The sequence below is a fragment of the Alligator mississippiensis genome, chromosome 2 (genome assembly GCF_030867095.1).
Source record: "Alligator mississippiensis isolate rAllMis1 chromosome 2, rAllMis1, whole genome shotgun sequence".
Lineage (NCBI taxonomy): Eukaryota > Metazoa > Chordata > Crocodylia > Alligatoridae > Alligator > Alligator mississippiensis.
The window spans coordinates 181261587-181278273 of record NC_081825.1 but is presented as its reverse complement, the minus strand read 5'-3'; the positions used below and the strand labels follow the sequence as shown (position 1 = coordinate 181278273).

The 16687-nt window shown below is 41.8% G+C and overlaps 1 protein-coding gene across 7 annotated transcripts in view; it reads left to right on the top strand.

Annotated features, from left to right (window-relative positions):
- Window positions 1–16687, top strand: part of PPP6R3 (protein phosphatase 6 regulatory subunit 3) — a 106876-nt gene that overhangs the window by 50910 nt on the left and 39279 nt on the right. For all 7 annotated transcript variants that reach the window (XM_059722527.1, XM_059722524.1, XM_059722525.1 and 4 more), the window contains 4 exons: window positions 564–713; window positions 3353–3417; window positions 8770–8885; window positions 10806–10891. In XM_059722527.1, the coding sequence (XP_059578510.1) occupies window positions 564–713; window positions 3353–3417; window positions 8770–8885; window positions 10806–10891 (417 nt within the window). The remainder of the gene's footprint in view (window positions 1–563; window positions 714–3352; window positions 3418–8769; window positions 8886–10805; window positions 10892–16687) is intronic.

Genomic DNA, 16687 nt, shown 5'->3' with positions numbered 1-16687 from the left:
CTTAAACGCTGTACATGATTTGGGTATTTGAAAAACACCTGCCAATTACTAACTGTTAGACTGCCTAGAATAGGAGTTAGCTACCTACAGTCTGTGGGTTAGATTCAGCCACTTCTATAATTTTTCATATCTAGAATCTAATAATAATTGGGGGGGGGTCATCTTAAAATTTGAAGTGGTCTTGGACTTGGGTAGATGTGATGTACTGAAGTATTTGAAACAACCAAGTTGATTATTTCCAATCATAAATCAAATTACATTTCCTACTGGAAAAATTCAGAATTCAGGTTGAGCTATTCAGCCATTTCATCTGGCCTGTGGTGGGGAGGGGGTGGCATAAAGTTCTGTGGCATTTGGTAGTTTGGAGGTGGTGGTGGTGGGACTGTGGAAGGGAGTAGTGACAGTCATTGCAGTGCCAACTGGTGTGTGCTCTGAACCAAACTATTACAGTAAACCCCTGCTTCAAACTGTTGCTGACCTCTGATCTAGACCTTCGCTTTTGTTTTGTCTAGTAGTGAAAAAACTTATTTGTGTAATGAAATCCTTTTGGACTTGTTTTACAGGACATGTTCTTTAAATACACATGGAATAACTTTCTGCATACTCAAGTAGAAATTTGTATTGCATTGATTCTTGCAAATCCTCTTGAAAGCACAGAAAATGGTACAATTACGGATCAGGAATCCACTGGGGACAATCTCTTACTGAAACATGTAAGTTTGCTTTAATGGGTAGTTTCTTGAACCTGGTAAACCTTGTTTTTGACTGTTGTAAGAGTTTCTTTTTCTAGTTAAAGTGAAATTTTGACTTATTAGCAGGTATTTTAGTTTTCCATGGGAGAAAACAAATTTAAAATTCCATTTTAAAAACTACACAAATCCGTGTTTTTCCACAACCTACTGAAAGCATGGCAGTGATGAGTGCCACTATTTCTGCTTTTTTATTTTTGCTGTGGTTCTTGCATCTAGGCCAGTCAGAACCCCCTTCAACCCCAGCCACTGGGTTAGGAGGCAAAAACCACAGCAAAAATAAGAGAGCAGAAATGATGCGGGATGCCACCACTCTTTCGGTAGATCATGGAGAGATGTGTGTTCTGCAGTTTTCCATGGTGAACAGGAGCTAGGATCCCTCATTAGGAATAAAAGAGAATAGTGACACTGTCTCATTGATGTTGAAGACAGCCTTCCGATTCATGGCAGTCTGCCTATTCAGACTGTCCTTAGAGAGAGCATGGTATGTAGGACAGCTAGGGTAACATCCTGTTTATTCTTGGTCATCTACATGGCTGTTCTTTTTGTCATCTTTGTCATTTTCACACCAGAAGGATTCTGTTCCTGGATACATAGCCCCATGCACGTGGATGACTAGGTTGTCACACAGAGTGGCAACAAAATGAGAGAAACCTTCCATTTGTGTTTTTTGTTTTTGTTTTTAAACTGAGTGGCCAGGACACTCACCTGAGAAGCCAGAAGACATGGGTTCTCAGCCCCGATCGCCCAGAGGGGTTTAAACCTTGGTCTCTCACTTCCAGCCACTGTACTCCAACCACCATGGTGCAGGTCAGCTTTCTTCTCTGGCATTCCTTTTTGAAGCTAGTTCTCTGGGCAACCATGAGAGAGAGCTACATGGGGCTAAGACAGGGATGAACAAAGTCTGGCCTGTGAGCTGGACCTGGTCAGCAGTGGACTCCGTTTCCCAGCTGCCCATGGCAGGGGCTGGTCTCCATGGCAACCCCAGCCACATGTGAAAGTGCAAGGCTGGGTTTGCCTTGGAAACCAGCCCCAGTTGTGCTGGCAGGGTGTGTGGCAGAGCAAAGCAGGGGGCTGCTCCGGAGCTGCTGAGAGATGTAGCCTGCGTGCTCTGGGCAGGGGCTTGCAGGCAAGGGATCATGGCTGTGCCCTGGCTCCTTGCAGCAGTGACGGCCTGGTCTGGAGCAGGAACAGAGCCACGATCCCCTGCCCAGAACGCTCAGGCTACAGATTGTGGCTCTGCCCTGGCTCCAGAGCAAGCTGCCCCCAATGCAAGATCCCAGTGGCTCCGGAGCAGCCTCCCGCCCTGCTCTGCCATGCACCTGCCAGCGTGGCTGGGGCTGGTCTCCATGACAACCCCAGCCTTGAGCTTTCACAGCACAGCTGAGGCTGAGTCCCTGGAGACCAGCCCCAGCCATGTGGGCAGGGGCTGGTGGGAAATAGTCTGGCTGCCATTTTGCCTACCCCTGGGCTAGGAGGAAGGGAGCAAGCCAGAGGTGAGTAGCTCAGTGAATGCTGACTTGAAAGGGAGGGGGGGGCTCTGGGTTCTAATCCGGACCCTTGTCCTGAGTGGGTCAGAAGTCCCCCCTGCACTCCTTTCCAATTATTTCCCTTGTCCCCCACCCACTGATTATATTAGTGGCTCAGCTTCAACAAGAGCAAAGAGAAAGAAGTGAATAATGCTTATCTGGTGTATTGATTAGGATGCTTTGCTGGGAATTCAGGGACATCTAGGTTCAACCCTCTATGGAAGAGACCTAAAATTCAGGGTCTCGTCTGGATTTCCCCAGGTGAGTGCTCTAACCACTCAGCTGCAGGAGGCTAAAGATGGACGTGCATATAGACATTTTGGCCAACTCCATCTCAAGGGTCTAAGGTGGTTGCGTGTCCCCAAGGGAGAGGCATGTGTGTGCTGTGGCTGCCAAAGTGCATGCTTAGTCTGCATGATTATGCAGTCATGAATAGTCTTCCACATGCATAGAACTACACATCCAGGAAAAGCACCCCTCTGGGCACCTAAGTGCCAAAAATGCCCTGTAGATAGCCAAGGAACGTCCAGAAAGATAACCAGAATAGAATGGCTCCCTAGCCTCTTGTCTCTGAAGAGAAGTCCTTCAGACTTGAATGAAATTGACTGACTGGTTCTGAAGAATATTTTGTTTGTACAGAAGTTTGTAAAACTTGGTAATACCAGAAGGCATGATGTCAGCTTGGAGTTTTGAATTGCTATATTTGTCATATGTGAAAGTGCTAAGTTTTGTATTGTATAGTTTACTAAGATAGACCAGATTTTCAAAAATGTTCAGCATTCAGCAGCTCCCTCCAAAGGCAAGAGAAGTTGGTTGGAGGCTGAGCACTTCTAAAGATTTGGACATTTAAGTGCCTGGCTGCCTGCTGACCTTGGAACAAAATATTTTTTTAATATACTGTAAAAGATTCATTTTGGTTTTGTACGTGGACTTGCAAAGTGGGATGTGTGGCTTTCTTATTTAATCTGAAAGTAATTGATTGCTCCTTCTGTTTTAAAATGTAAAGTACTTCTATAGAAAAAGTACTACTACAAAAAACGTACTTTCTTCTTTTTCTTTTTTTTTGCTTAATAGCTTTTCCATAAGTGCCAATTAGTAGAACGAATACTTGAAGCATGGGAAATGAATGAGAAGAAGCAGTGAGTAACAGCTTTTTTACTCATTTCTTGCAATTGAAGTGTGGTGGGAGGGTTCAGACTTGATTTTTGTAACACTGAGTGCATAATCAATTTAGAATTGAGCCTGCTAATGTAATCTCTTCCAGTCTCCAAGTAAATTAAGCCAGTTTAAAAAAAAAACAACAACAAAAAAACAACAAAAACCCCCTGCCAGGATGGCTGGGGCTGGTCTCCATGGCAACCCAAGCCTTGAGCTTTCACAGCACAGCTGCTGCTGGGGTCTCCCTGGAGACCAGCCCCAGTCCTGTGGGCAGGGGCTGGTGGGAAATGGAGTCCAGCTGCCAACTGGATCTGCCATGGTAAGCAAGTATATGCTACAGCTTAAATTAAGAGTTTTTATATCAAGCTTTATTTGCCTCGGGTTTAAATGCCTTCTACTCTTTCTTCACCTTCCTCCTCTGGCTGTCTCTAAACTTGAACTTGTTGGTTGTAATGTCATGAAAAATCTAATTGCTGGACTGAAAACCAAAATAATCGTTGCTCTTCTATTTGAGTTATTTTAGGGTGTAATGATATATACAGGTTATTCTAAGCTGTGCAACTAATTTTCTTCTAGTTCAAAAACATACTATATATTTGAGAGGTGAAATTAATAGTTTAAATGCTTTTTAGCTGCTTATTGAAGAAATACCTTTATTGATGCATTAAAGCATGCAATACTTGGAGTTGGGAAGCAGACTTTTATTACAGCAAATAACTAAGCAAATAATTTTCTTTCCTCATTGGCAGAATGTTCTTTTTTGGAAAGAAAAACCTAGAAGTCTTAAGTATTAAATCTGTGTGCACAACTGTATTAGATGCCATTGTTGGTAGTAGGATTCTGGTATGCATTTCTGGACTACTATGGATAGACTGAATTGGCTTTCTAGCATAAGTAGAAAAAACTAATCTTAGCAGTTGTACATGCCACATCATTATTTTAAAAAAAGATTTGTCAACCCAACTAAAATAAGCAATAACCTTTAAAATAGGTTGCAGGGTATGGTGTGAAGGAGCTCTTAGCTGTCAGAGGCAAACAAGACTGCCTCGTTTGCCTCTGACAGCTAAGATTAGACTTGATTCAGTAGAACCTGGAACATTCCTATGCAGATTGTTCACAACCTGTTTAATTCACAGTAGGTTGTCAAATTGAGGATGAGTTGGCTGGCTGCTTTGTAGTTGTTTCAAAGGGCTGCTTTCCTACTCAGCTGGAGCTTATCGGTGGTTCCATGCAGCTGTGTACCTCCATTTTACAGCATAAATCCTCATCTGTGTTTGTCAACCATTGATCCTTCCAGATCATGGTTTATGCATGAGAGATCACCTAGACCTTTGATGCATATGCCTAAGCAGGAGTTTTTTGGAGTGGAGGCTACCCTGACCTTCCATCTCCACTTTAGGCCCCTGAAATAGATCCAGAGGCTAGACTGAGTCCAGATGTTCGGTGCCTCCATGGCTGTCTAAGCTTTGTATAAGTGTCCGAGAATTGAATCCAGGTTTCCTGTGTGGCAGACAGGAGTTCTACTACTGAACCACAGGCGACTTTCCCACTATATCTTTGTAAGGGCTAATGCAGAGGTTCCCAACCATTGGTGTGGGGCTGCCAAGATGCCTGCTGCTCCTGCCCCTCATTGCTGATTGGCCTGTCATGCAGCCCCATCCCTTCACCAATTAGCAGTGAAAGGCAGATTCACATTGTGGATAGCCCTCTCGGCCAATCGTCGGCAAGGGGTGCAGCTATATGATGGACAGTCCACTGCCAATTGGTGGCGGGGGCAGGGACACTGGGGCCCCTGAGCCAGTCACAGGGGAGGAGCTGCCATGACAAGTCTCTGAAAATAGTGGCCATCCCTGTGATCTGTCCGCAAAATAAGGCAGCTGCTTTTTCGAGTTGGGTAGACCCTTAATTTTTATAATACAGTAGTATGTGGTATGAATGTAAAGAGAAACCACTCCCTCTTGTTTTACTTTCCAGTATGTCTTCTAAATATTATTAAAAGTAGAAGCCCATGAGTCTTGCATTTCTGTTAAAGCTTACCAACAGATTAATTCTTGGGCAATATTTATATCAGTGCCCTCATTACTTACAGGAAAACAAAAATCTGTTCTGACATTTTGAAGGTCCATGTCTGAAGTGCTTACAATTTAAAACCACAGATAAGCTGTTTGTTTGGCAAGAGAGGGCAGACTACAAAAGAGCATCACTGAGTGGTTTTGCTTAGCCTGCACCTTGAATGTTTTAGTCTTTTATTTAGTGGAATGAGATCTGCTGCGGTCTTGCTATTGAATCAGCATTCCTTTTGTTTACAGAAGTGCAGCCCCTGGTAGTCTGCTCCTCTTCTTGATGTAGTGTCAACAGTTCCTCTGTCTTCTGCTTCTGTCTAGGCTTTTTTTGTAGCATGCACACTTCCATAGTATCTCAGAATAGAGGGATGTACCCCTCCCACCCTCAAATTAGATATGCAGTATGATATGCAGTAGAAGAGAACTAGTCAGTTCCCTGCCTTGTATAGAGATTATTAAGATAAATAAACCAGCTATTTTGACTCAGATATCAGTTTTCTCTGCTATTTCGAGTGTACACATGAATCCATCTAAAGCAAGTATAAATTAGCATAAGTGTACCCTTCGGAATAACAGAGAAAACTGATACTGGAGTCAAAAGAGCTGACTTATTTCTGGTTCACAGCCTACTAACTGGATGGGGAGAGTCATGAAATGGGAATCCTACTAAATAATTCATTTTAACTTATAAAGCTCCAGATAAGAAAGAAAGGGTTAATAAAACAATAGACCAGTGTTAAATACCTGTCCAGTGCTTTTTTCCTGATGCAGAATTGTCTGGAAGGTCCTCTTATTTTGTCATAATCTGATTTTGATCTACAAGTAAATGCTTATGGCTTTACTGTCATAGAAAAGTGGGGCCAGAAAGGATCATGGAAGATCTAAGCCAGTTGTTTTTAGCCTTTTTCATTTGGGCCCCTAAAAAATTTCAACTGGAGGTGCAGAGCCCTTTGAACTGTAAGTATAGGCATTCACATACTTTTGATTGCAGTCATCTTTCACGGACCCCTTAGGCATACTCTGCGGACCCCCAGGGGTCTGTGCACCACAGGTTGAAACCTCCTGATCTAGTCAATTGCCAGGCTGATGGCAAGATAATCTGTATCTGAGCCATCCTATAGAAGTTTTTGTTTACTAGGCATAAAAATGTTGTCCCTCAATGCATGATGTAGTGCAGGGGCAGGCAATTATATTGGGCTGCTTACCCAGTTTTGGCAGGCTGTCGAGGGCCACATAGCCTTGCCCCTTGATAGGTGCCCCACCCCCTGGTCACCATCTTGGGACCAATGTCTTGATGGTTATTTTAAAATTGTAACTGGAATATTAGTGTTGGGATTGTAAAACTGGATAGCAACATATTTGTACATAAAGCAGATCTAAAAAGCCTTTTTAAAAAAAAAATCTTTGAGTGACTTTTTGCTGCATGGAGAGATTTTTACCAGCAGAAAATTTTGTAAAGGTCTGTTTTGAGCTCTGGGAATTATACCAAGAAAACATTAAGTGCAGAAAATATGACAAAGCTAGGGGTCCACTGATAAAGATTTTCTTGGCTGTTATTGATAGCGGATTTATTAACCAACCATATTGGCCAATACCAATCCGATAGCCGATTTTGCAGGAATGCAGCCTGGCAGGTTGGAGAGCGGGGTCCTGAGGGGAGGGGTGTGGGAGGGGGGAGATCAAGGGCTGGGCTGGGCTGGGTAGCTACAGATGGTGGGGGGCAGCTATAGGGAATTTTGGAGTGGCTATAACCCCCTAAGTTCCCTGCCTAGCACTACCCATGCTCAGAGCACTCCAATCTGCTGCCTTTCCCTTGGGAGACCTGTCCTAAGCAGGGATAGCATTGGAGGAGGGCTTGGGGGGCTGTAGCCACCCCAAAATGCCCCATAGCCACAGCTCCCAGAGCTACTGCCATCTGCCTGCCTACCCTACAAAGCTGAGCCTGCCCCAGCCCAGCCCCCCAGGAAGAAGCTGGCGGTGCCCCCTAGGCCCAAGCGGGCAGTTTACCTTTACCTTGTGCACAAATCCAGGGAGGCACATGGCCAGCATGCCTCCCCTGGCAGGTACGTGCAGTGGAAGGGAGTTGTCCCCCTCCCTCCACCTTGCCACACCCCCTGGATGAGCTATCCACAGCTCTGTCCTAATCCTGGCCCTGGGGTCACATTCCAGCCCTAGCTGGGCAGCCCCTGCCTGCTCTCTCCCTCACCATGGGGGCCTTGATCAGGCCCCCCCATGCCCCTTCTCTTCCACAGACTTACTGGCAAGATGCTGCTGTCCAAGCTGCCAGGCTTCATTCCTGGCTGTGTGCATGCTACAGTTGCGCACGTAAATGTGGCATTTATCAGTGGCATTATCGGCTGCACCAGCCAAAAAAAAGCCCAGGACCGATAATGTTAATTTTCCTTCATTGGTGCCAATCCAGTATATGACCGATGCATCCGTGCACCTCTAGGCAAAGCAAGTGACAAGAAACCCTGACCTCTGAGCAGCAACTAACATTTGGTAGTTGAGGCCAAATACAGATGCACGTGTTCTTAGTTTTAGGCCAGTTCTAGCTAATCTCAGTTCTCCAGTCTTGTGAAGTGGTGATCTGGCAGCTGATACTTTCTATTTTGAGTCAAACAAGTTAGCATAGATGGCTGAATTGCCTCATAGCTACATTGTCACTTGAATTTCTTTAACTATTATGCTTTAACTTTGGGAAGACAGCAGTCCTAACTTATCTGTTATATAGAAGTTTCAATTGGTCCTTCTCTGTCAATCAGAAATTAAAAAAACAACAACAAACAAAACTTATGCATCCTAGAGTACTTTAGTGTAGCCTGAATGAAGGACTTACCTATTATTCAGGCTCAGAATAGTCTTAGAATATTTTTATTAATAATAGTTTCCAGGGAAAGTAGCCTTAGAATCCGGTGAAGTGCAGGTAATTTGAACCTAATTTAAATTAATATTTCCTTCATTTTAACCATTCTACTTTTTCTGTCCCTGTCAGTCTTAAAAACATGTGAAGGCTTGATTGTAGTAATTTATATACATTTTAAACCGGTTGAGAGGTTGGAGGTGCCTTGAAAAATTTACAACTTTTAAAAAACTTTTTGGTTGAAGTATGTGCTACACATTCTGCCTAAGAGTACTCTGTGTTCTTGCTTGGTTAGTCTACATTTTCTTTTAACATGGCTCTGCTGAACATTTTGAAACCACAAAGTATTTTAACAGCCAGTTAATTATCCACAATATGAACATTTGCACTCTTCTTTTCTTTTGCAGGGCTGAAGGAGGAAGGCGGTATGGCTATATGGGTCACTTAACAAGGATAGCTAACTGTATTGTTCATAGTACTGATAAAGGGCCAAACAGTACACTAGTCCAGCAGCTTATTAAAGGTAATACTAAAGTTTGCAAATTTTGTCCTAGACTTTTCTGTTAGTTGGATTTATGGAATTGAGTTGTGCTAGGAACGAAAGAGGCAGATTTTAATATTGCTGTTTCTTTCGAAATGTTCTTCAGACAAAGTGTATGTGTGTTTGATTTGCCCAGTCATTACCAAGGCTTCTTCAAATGCAAATGGTAGGCAACCTGTCCTAATTTTATAATTAAATGGAGTCAAGCTATGTATTCTGACGTGCAACTCAGCCCCCCTCTACATGCTACACTTAAGGCATAATTAACCAGTTACTTGCATCTTAAGTTGTGACCCAGCTACACATTCAACCAATTAATGGTGTGATAAAGCAAGCAATAAGCTACAAAGTTATTCCACAAAAAATGTGTAGTAACTTTGTAGCTTGTTCTAAGCACGCCATTAATTGAATGTGTGGCCAAGTGCTTCCCTGTGCCTGGGAGACCCACCAACTGAGGGGCTCTCAGCCTCAGGATGCACTACCTGCTGTCAGCCTTGGGACTGACAAGGCTCGCAGTGGCAGCATTGTTCCTGGCCTTCCCCTGGCTGTGAGCCTCCTCAGCTGCAAGGCTTGCAGTGGGGAGAATGCTGCCTCCCTCAAGCCTAGTCAGCTATGAGGCTCACAATGGGAAGAATACTGCTGCCGTTGCAAGCCCCCACACCCCACGAGGCTTGCAGTGGTGGCAGTGTTCTCCCCGCTGTGAACCCTGTACCTCACAGCGGTGGCAGAGTTGTCTCTGCTGCAAGCCCTGCAGGCCACATCAGCTGGCGGGGCTCATAGCTTCAGAAGCTGGTGCAGGGAGAGTCCAGGATCGTGGTATGGCATAATGGGATCAAACGCATGAACCTACAGTCGCAACTCTTTGCCATGCACCCTTTAAGATGAAAATAAATGTTGCCTTTCATCTCCTCTGTGCTGCCATAATGACTTTTATGGTGGCACAAAAGCCAAGCAAACAGACATCCATACCCCTTGTAGAGTCACAGATGCCCCAAATTTGTGATATTATTTATTAGTGGATGTCTGCTTTACAGCATCAGAATGCTGGGAGCCTGGAGTTGCTAGCTCTTTCCAGCTGCTTGAGGGGCCCAGTCCTGCACACCTTGGTTAATTCCTACTAGGCTCTTCCTGCAGGCACATCCTGGCACAGCCAATCCACTTCATTTGGTGGCATCTATTTTGAGCCTTATTTATTTACAAAGATACTTCTAGAACAATGCTGCTTTTTTCCCATCTAAGCCTTCCTTTATGGTTTGTTTGTCCATTACGTTTCTTCCGTAAGGGTCTATCTCCACACACCCTCGTCATGTTAGTGGTTACTTGCATCTTTCTTATGGTCACATAATATAACAAACCCACCACACCAGGGAGCCACTGGCTACTTGCGAGGTGGCGGGGCAAGATGGGATGGCGCTTTACTTTAAACTCAGCGTGCTCCCACGCCAAGCCCAGCACGTGCCCAGAAGAAGCAGCGTGTTAGTTGCACCCAGCTTCCCCAACATCTGTGTAGATTGGGTGCTTTAATGGGGCTTTTTTGAATCAGCTGTTAGCTAAAAGTACCAAAATGCCCCAATGAAGTGCCTGATCTATACAGATGCTGTAGTGCCAGTCTGAAGTAATGCACTGCTGCTTCCCATAAAGAGAGGTGTGTATTTTGTTTTGGTTTTTGTCTGTCCCCTTCCCAGCCCCTAGTGTCAGCACCCATTGAGAGCATCATCTAATAGACTGGCAGTGCCTGTCTGAAAACCACATGCTGTTTTACCTGGCATGTGAGAGTATATATTTCCTGCAATGCTTTCAACAGTTCATTGTTGGGGTTTAAGAAGAAAACAATCATATTTCTTGAATGTCATTTCACTGACATGGGACTAAATCTTTTTTTCTTGAATTTCATACCTCTAGAACTTCCAGAGGAGGTCAGAGAACGATGGGAGACATTCTGCACAAGCTCCTTAGGAGAAACTAACAAAAGGAACACAGTGGATCTAGTAGGTTTTGTAAGATGAAGTTTGAAAAGTTACTTCTTTTATAAGGGCACCTCTTTTCCTTTCCAGTGTGTCAGGGACAGAATTACACCACAGCCTTGCCAGCCATTGTTCTTCTAAGACAATGTCAGCCAGCATCTCAGGTAGCTCAGTTGTGGAATCGACACCTCCCTGATTTTCTTTGCAAATATGGCTACCTTTATTGGCAGTTACTGTAATTTTGCAAGGATATTTGGAGTTGGGCACACTTTGTACTGCACCTCTGTAAAAATACTACGCTACAGGAAGGTGTCATTTTGAGGACCTTGCAAGTTCAAAACTGCCTGAAGAATTGAGACTAAAATTGCTGAAGCTGGGGTTAGACTTGATCCATGTAGGATGTAAACAGACATACATATGAACTGCATCCTGCATCATGGAATGTGATGCGCCTAGTATCTACCTCACTTAAATAATATGATTTCATATGCCTGTGTTATAGTCCTGTGATGACTATTCTGTTCTGCACTGACTGATTCGGAGATTACATTGACTTTTTAAAGGATTAAACACTCATCTAATTTTGAAGTGCAAAATTAGACTTAAACAGAGACAGCCTTTTCTGTTCAATGTATTTAAAGATAAAGTGTAAAAGGAAATACATTCCTCGACTTCCAAATTGGACAAACTAATTTTTTATTTCTGTTGCGAATTTTAATGGTTGTCTTCGTTATGGGAGATTTTCTTTTTTTAACGTGAGGCTGCTTCCTACATTTTTTTTAAACTTTCTTTGTGGCTTTTAGTCCTGTTCCAGTTCCCAAGAATATGCTGCTTTTGTCTGTGGGTTACTAAATGGTACTGATACCGTACTAATTTGGACCAAAAGATGAATAAAGATTGTTAAATCTGCTGTTTAATTTTTTAAAACTATGAAGTTGGTGTATGATATGCTGTTTCTGCAAATATAAAAACAAAGGAATACAACTCTAAGTACACCATGTAATATGCAATCTATTCTTTGCATAGCGGTAAATTATATTCTCCTGCATTTAAAACACAAATGGGAATACTCTTTGCAAGTCCTGCAAACCAAGGGATCTGTAAAAAATATTTTAGTCAGTATTCAGTCTCTAAACTTGTTTCCTGCAGGGCCAAGAGATTGAAAAAGTGAAAGATATCTACTTTTAAATGAACCAGAATTGCACTTCATAACAATACTGTCCACTCAAGTTCTGAGATGCCTGCTTTTTTTTCTCTTTTTTTTTTCTGTATGGCGGGGACTTGCCAAGTGCCCCGTTTTGTATCTACATTAGATACCTGTCAACATATAATTCTTGTTCTCCAGCACCCAATTCTCCAGCTGAATGAGAAGATAAAATACTTAAAACATCTAGCCTAATGGTTTATACTTAATACTGAAGTACATTTTCAGATTAAGACATCTGAAAGGGAATCAAATTTTGTTTCTCTTGAGGTGGTCCATTATGAGCCTTTCATAACTGACTAGGTTTTTTTTTTAATCTTCAAAACACACAGCACTAATTCACAGCAGAAATACAAAAAGGGTATAGTAATTTAACAAATACCCAAACCTGTAGATTCTGGGCTTTTTGTGAATCTGAGACCTGTAATGCTAACTAAGATCACAGCTCCTTTGGATTAATGCTCAAGAATCAGTCTTCCTGGATGAGGTGTATTTGTTGGGTTTGTAAAACTTCTTTTGAAAATGTCCCATAAGTGTCCCACTGCGATTCAGACTTTCTTAGCCTTCTGACCTTGAAAAAGTTGCCTAGTTGACATGTATGTGGAACAGTTAACCTAGATCTTCTGAGAAGCTTTTTAGCTGATGTGGGGGTAGAACAATTTACCACAACTAAGAATTCTGCTTGGGGAAATAATTGGTGTCATACAAGGCCTCCAGTCTGAAGTTTTCTTAAAAAGCCTTCTACAGGTCAGCCTGCTAGCTAGTTAAGGTAAATCTCTCTCAAATAAACCTATCTTAAACTGGATCTCCGCCAGAGTTAGGATAATGGTTGAATACTGAGCCTCTCTTGTTCAATACAGGTTTCAGTATGGAACACAGGACATTTAACACCCCTTTATACTAGATCCTGTTGAGACCAAGTACCTGATACCTGCTCTCTCACAAATGGGGTGTTGTCTTTCCATCTTCATTAGCTGGTCTAACATGAAATCTCTCATTAAAATAGCACTTTGGAAAGTTTGCTGTTGGTCAGTGAAGTGCCTGAGCTGAGCGCAAAGTTCCTCAGCTCTTCCAGAATCTAAGTGAGGATACAGTCCCTCTGCTTAACCAAATAATCCACATGACACTGCAGAGCAGAAATGAGTAACAGATGCTATTAACACACTGTTGACATCACTCTTGTCAAACTGTCACATAATAACAATCAATGTAACACCGTTGCTGTCAGATAGAAATGGTTATAAACATTCAATAGCTGCAAGGGGTGTGTTCCTCTGACTTTATGTAGTGGCTCTTTTTCAAATGCATTGCTCTGTGGACTTGCATTAAACAGTGTTTGCTATTTTAAATACCCACACTTCATGCTTTTTGAACTGTGCAAAGAATCATATTTTTGGCCTAATGTTTCTGTTTCTGGCATGAAACACTTCTGCACTTCTTCTGAATGGACACCACATTGGCTGTAACTGAAACTACAGATGAAACTTAAGTAATTGTTAACTCCAGAATCCTCCCCTAAACAGAAGTTAATGTTTGTGATTTGGTGGAAAAATGCTATAAACTCCATAATAATCATGCACAGCCAAAAGACTTTGTGTTCTTAATAGAAAAATGTCTTCCAGAAGCAAACCGGTCCTTCAGTGGCTCTCAGTACAAAGTGTTCTTTAGATCCTTTCAAATCACTGGCCTTAACACTAACCCTTTTAAGTTTATGGAAGACTAACAGGGATCATACCCACACTCAAAAATAACACCCACACAATGATGTTTCCCTTAATGACAGAGTGGGAAATAGAGAAGTAAAATAAAGATAACATGTTTTAAGTTGTGATGCATTTACTTGTGTAATGCTTATGGCTTGCCTATATAAGACAGGAGGAAGAATATACAAAATAATTATACGATTATCCCAAGAATAGGTAATATGCTCTTTAGTTCCTTACAGAAGGTAAGAAATTTGCTCCAACAACTGAGATGCTTTTTTCCAGAAGGAATCACATTCCAAAGGATTAGCTCACACTGACAGCAATGGTGTCTACACTGTACTTAGAGTGGGGAACTGAGAAAACCATCAATAAAAGCATAGTGATTTGTGAGTTTGGGTTTGGCTTATGACCTGCACCTGCTGGAAAGAGTGTGGTGGTGATGGAGGGGGTTAGACTCTTCCATTCAGCCACTGCTCCCTAGTTTTCTGCTTCTAGAGTAGCCTAGCTGTATCTGTGCAAGAGCTATTTGCTATCAAAAAAACTGAATAGCTCTACAGTACTTTATCAAAGTCATTAAGGTTCTTGTGAAAATGGGTGTATGACAATCAGAATGAATTTGTTGGCTATGCCATGGTATTGCTTTAGCTAGGATAGCTTAAATGCTGACTTTAAAAATGTCCTGCAAATGCAATTGAAGCAGTTTAAAATTAGACATCTGACAGACACTTAGATGCATAGACTTTTTTAAAGTTAGGGCCTCTAGTTACTACATTTCAGCCAATTCTAATAGAGACTTTATACATCTTTGTGTTTTTCTTAAATCCTGAAGAACCTTTTTTTTAAATGTCCCCATCTTTTATTTACAGCCTAACATTAATCTTACACGTATGTTATTTTAAATTCTGAAGAATACTGGCTACTTTCCAGTAATCTAGGGTGCCTCAAATACAGTAGCTGTTCTTGGGACAAAATGCCCACGCATGCAAGACTTTAAGAATGCAGTATTTAGTTTAAACACCAGCCCATGCACAAATAAACACCCTACACCTCTCCCTCTATTATAAGCCTGGATGTGAGAACACATAGGAGTCTTATTGTAAGACCCATGTATGTAGGGACTGGACTCCCACAGGCTCAGTGATGTTCACCTGTGCTCCGAGTCCCCAGCTGACCAGCCAGCTTGATTTGCCATTTCAGCCTCATGTACGTGTGTGCCCATTTAGTGATTTATTTTTTAAATTATTTTTATTTTTAATTTTTAAACCATGCTCTAGTAATTAAGGAAATATTGTAGAAAAAACATAACTACATTTAAAAGAGAAAAACCCCAGAACCTTTGAGAGTGGGATCTCCTTGTGCGTTTGATAAAGCTGAGCTCCCCACCCCCTTTTTTTTATAGAGACTTGTTCCTTTTTTAAAAAAACAAGAGCAGAAGATGGACTGTAGTGCATAGGGGAATAACATTCAAGATGCAATTTTTTTTTTTTTGTGCTAATGATCTACAGACAGCTGTCTCCTCATCAAGTATGGATTCTGGAGTCAACTGTCAAGAGGGAGAAATAGCATGACTATTCTTTTTAGTACATTGCCACCCCTTGCTAAATCTGTGTGAGAAGTGCTTCTCTGATGGGAGGCAGTGGTGGATACTTGCAAGGGTCCAGTGCTTAGGAGACTAATGTGCTTCATGAACCTCTCTCTCACGTGCTATATCAATTTATGAAATGTCCCAATTCCTATAGCAGTATTCCTTAAGACAACAGCCACTGCTATTGTTTTTCCAAAGTTATTTTTGCGGCTTTGTTTTGTTTTTTATAGACTCTTCCTTTTAAAGTGTTCATTGTTTTGTTAGTACTTTTTCAAGCATTTCTATTATTTACCCAGTATCCTGTCAGTAAATACAATTATGGTAATGCAGAATGCCAACTGACTGAAAGAAAGAAATGGGTCCTTTCATCAAAAGAACTTCTACTGTATTATTGTGGGACTGTAACCAGTTCTCAAGTTAAAAATCTTCCTTGGCTAAACAAAAGGAAGCCAAGCTCGGGGGGGGGGGGGGGGGGGTGTATTGCTTGTACAGACTAGACGTTCAGCTGCATTGAAGAATTTAGTGTTTTTTGGAGCTTCTGTAATTCATTTCTGATGTCTTTATGGTTGCGATTGATTAGCAGATGTTTATAGGAGATACTCTATTGTTAATATCCAAGCTTTCCACAGAGGGAAATGGTACGTATTGGAAGCTTAGCTTGTACATCATCCTTTCATGTAGGCTTTTCACATCCTAGAAGCAAGCTGTTCTAACAGTCAGACTTGGAAAAATCCCAAAGAGTGATGGCAAAACATACTAAATGTGTTCCTTTTTATAAAAACTTCTGAGAGTTCTGATGTGTCCTTTTAGTCTAGTATCTTCATAACCCCTTTATCTCTGTTAAGTAGAAAACTGCACAGGAGTTGTGAACCGAGTCATTTTTACAGGTATGCTTAAGTTTAGCTTCAGGCCAATTTAATCTGCAAGTCAGAATTCCAAGTGTCTTACTTTGGTTTGACTTGATTTTTATTATTACTTGCTTTTCACAAGGCTACTTACTTAATTTAATAGACTTGAACAAAAAATGATTGAAATGTTTGGTAATTCTGAGCAATTGTTTGGTTAAACTGTTGGGCAAATCCTAGTGACCTTTTAGGGAGGTTCTTTGTTCTGATGCTCAGTTTATTTAGAGATTTACATCTTATTTTTCAAATTAAAAAAATATATGCTAAGTACATGCAGAACCTATACCATGGTTTGGGTTTGAACATGATGATTTTGGGTAGCAGAGAAGGATGGGGTGTGATTTTACTGCTGAGTCATTCCAAGGTCATGTTTGTTTTACCCAAGATCAGTAATATTAATTTCTTCTATGGAGGCCTGAA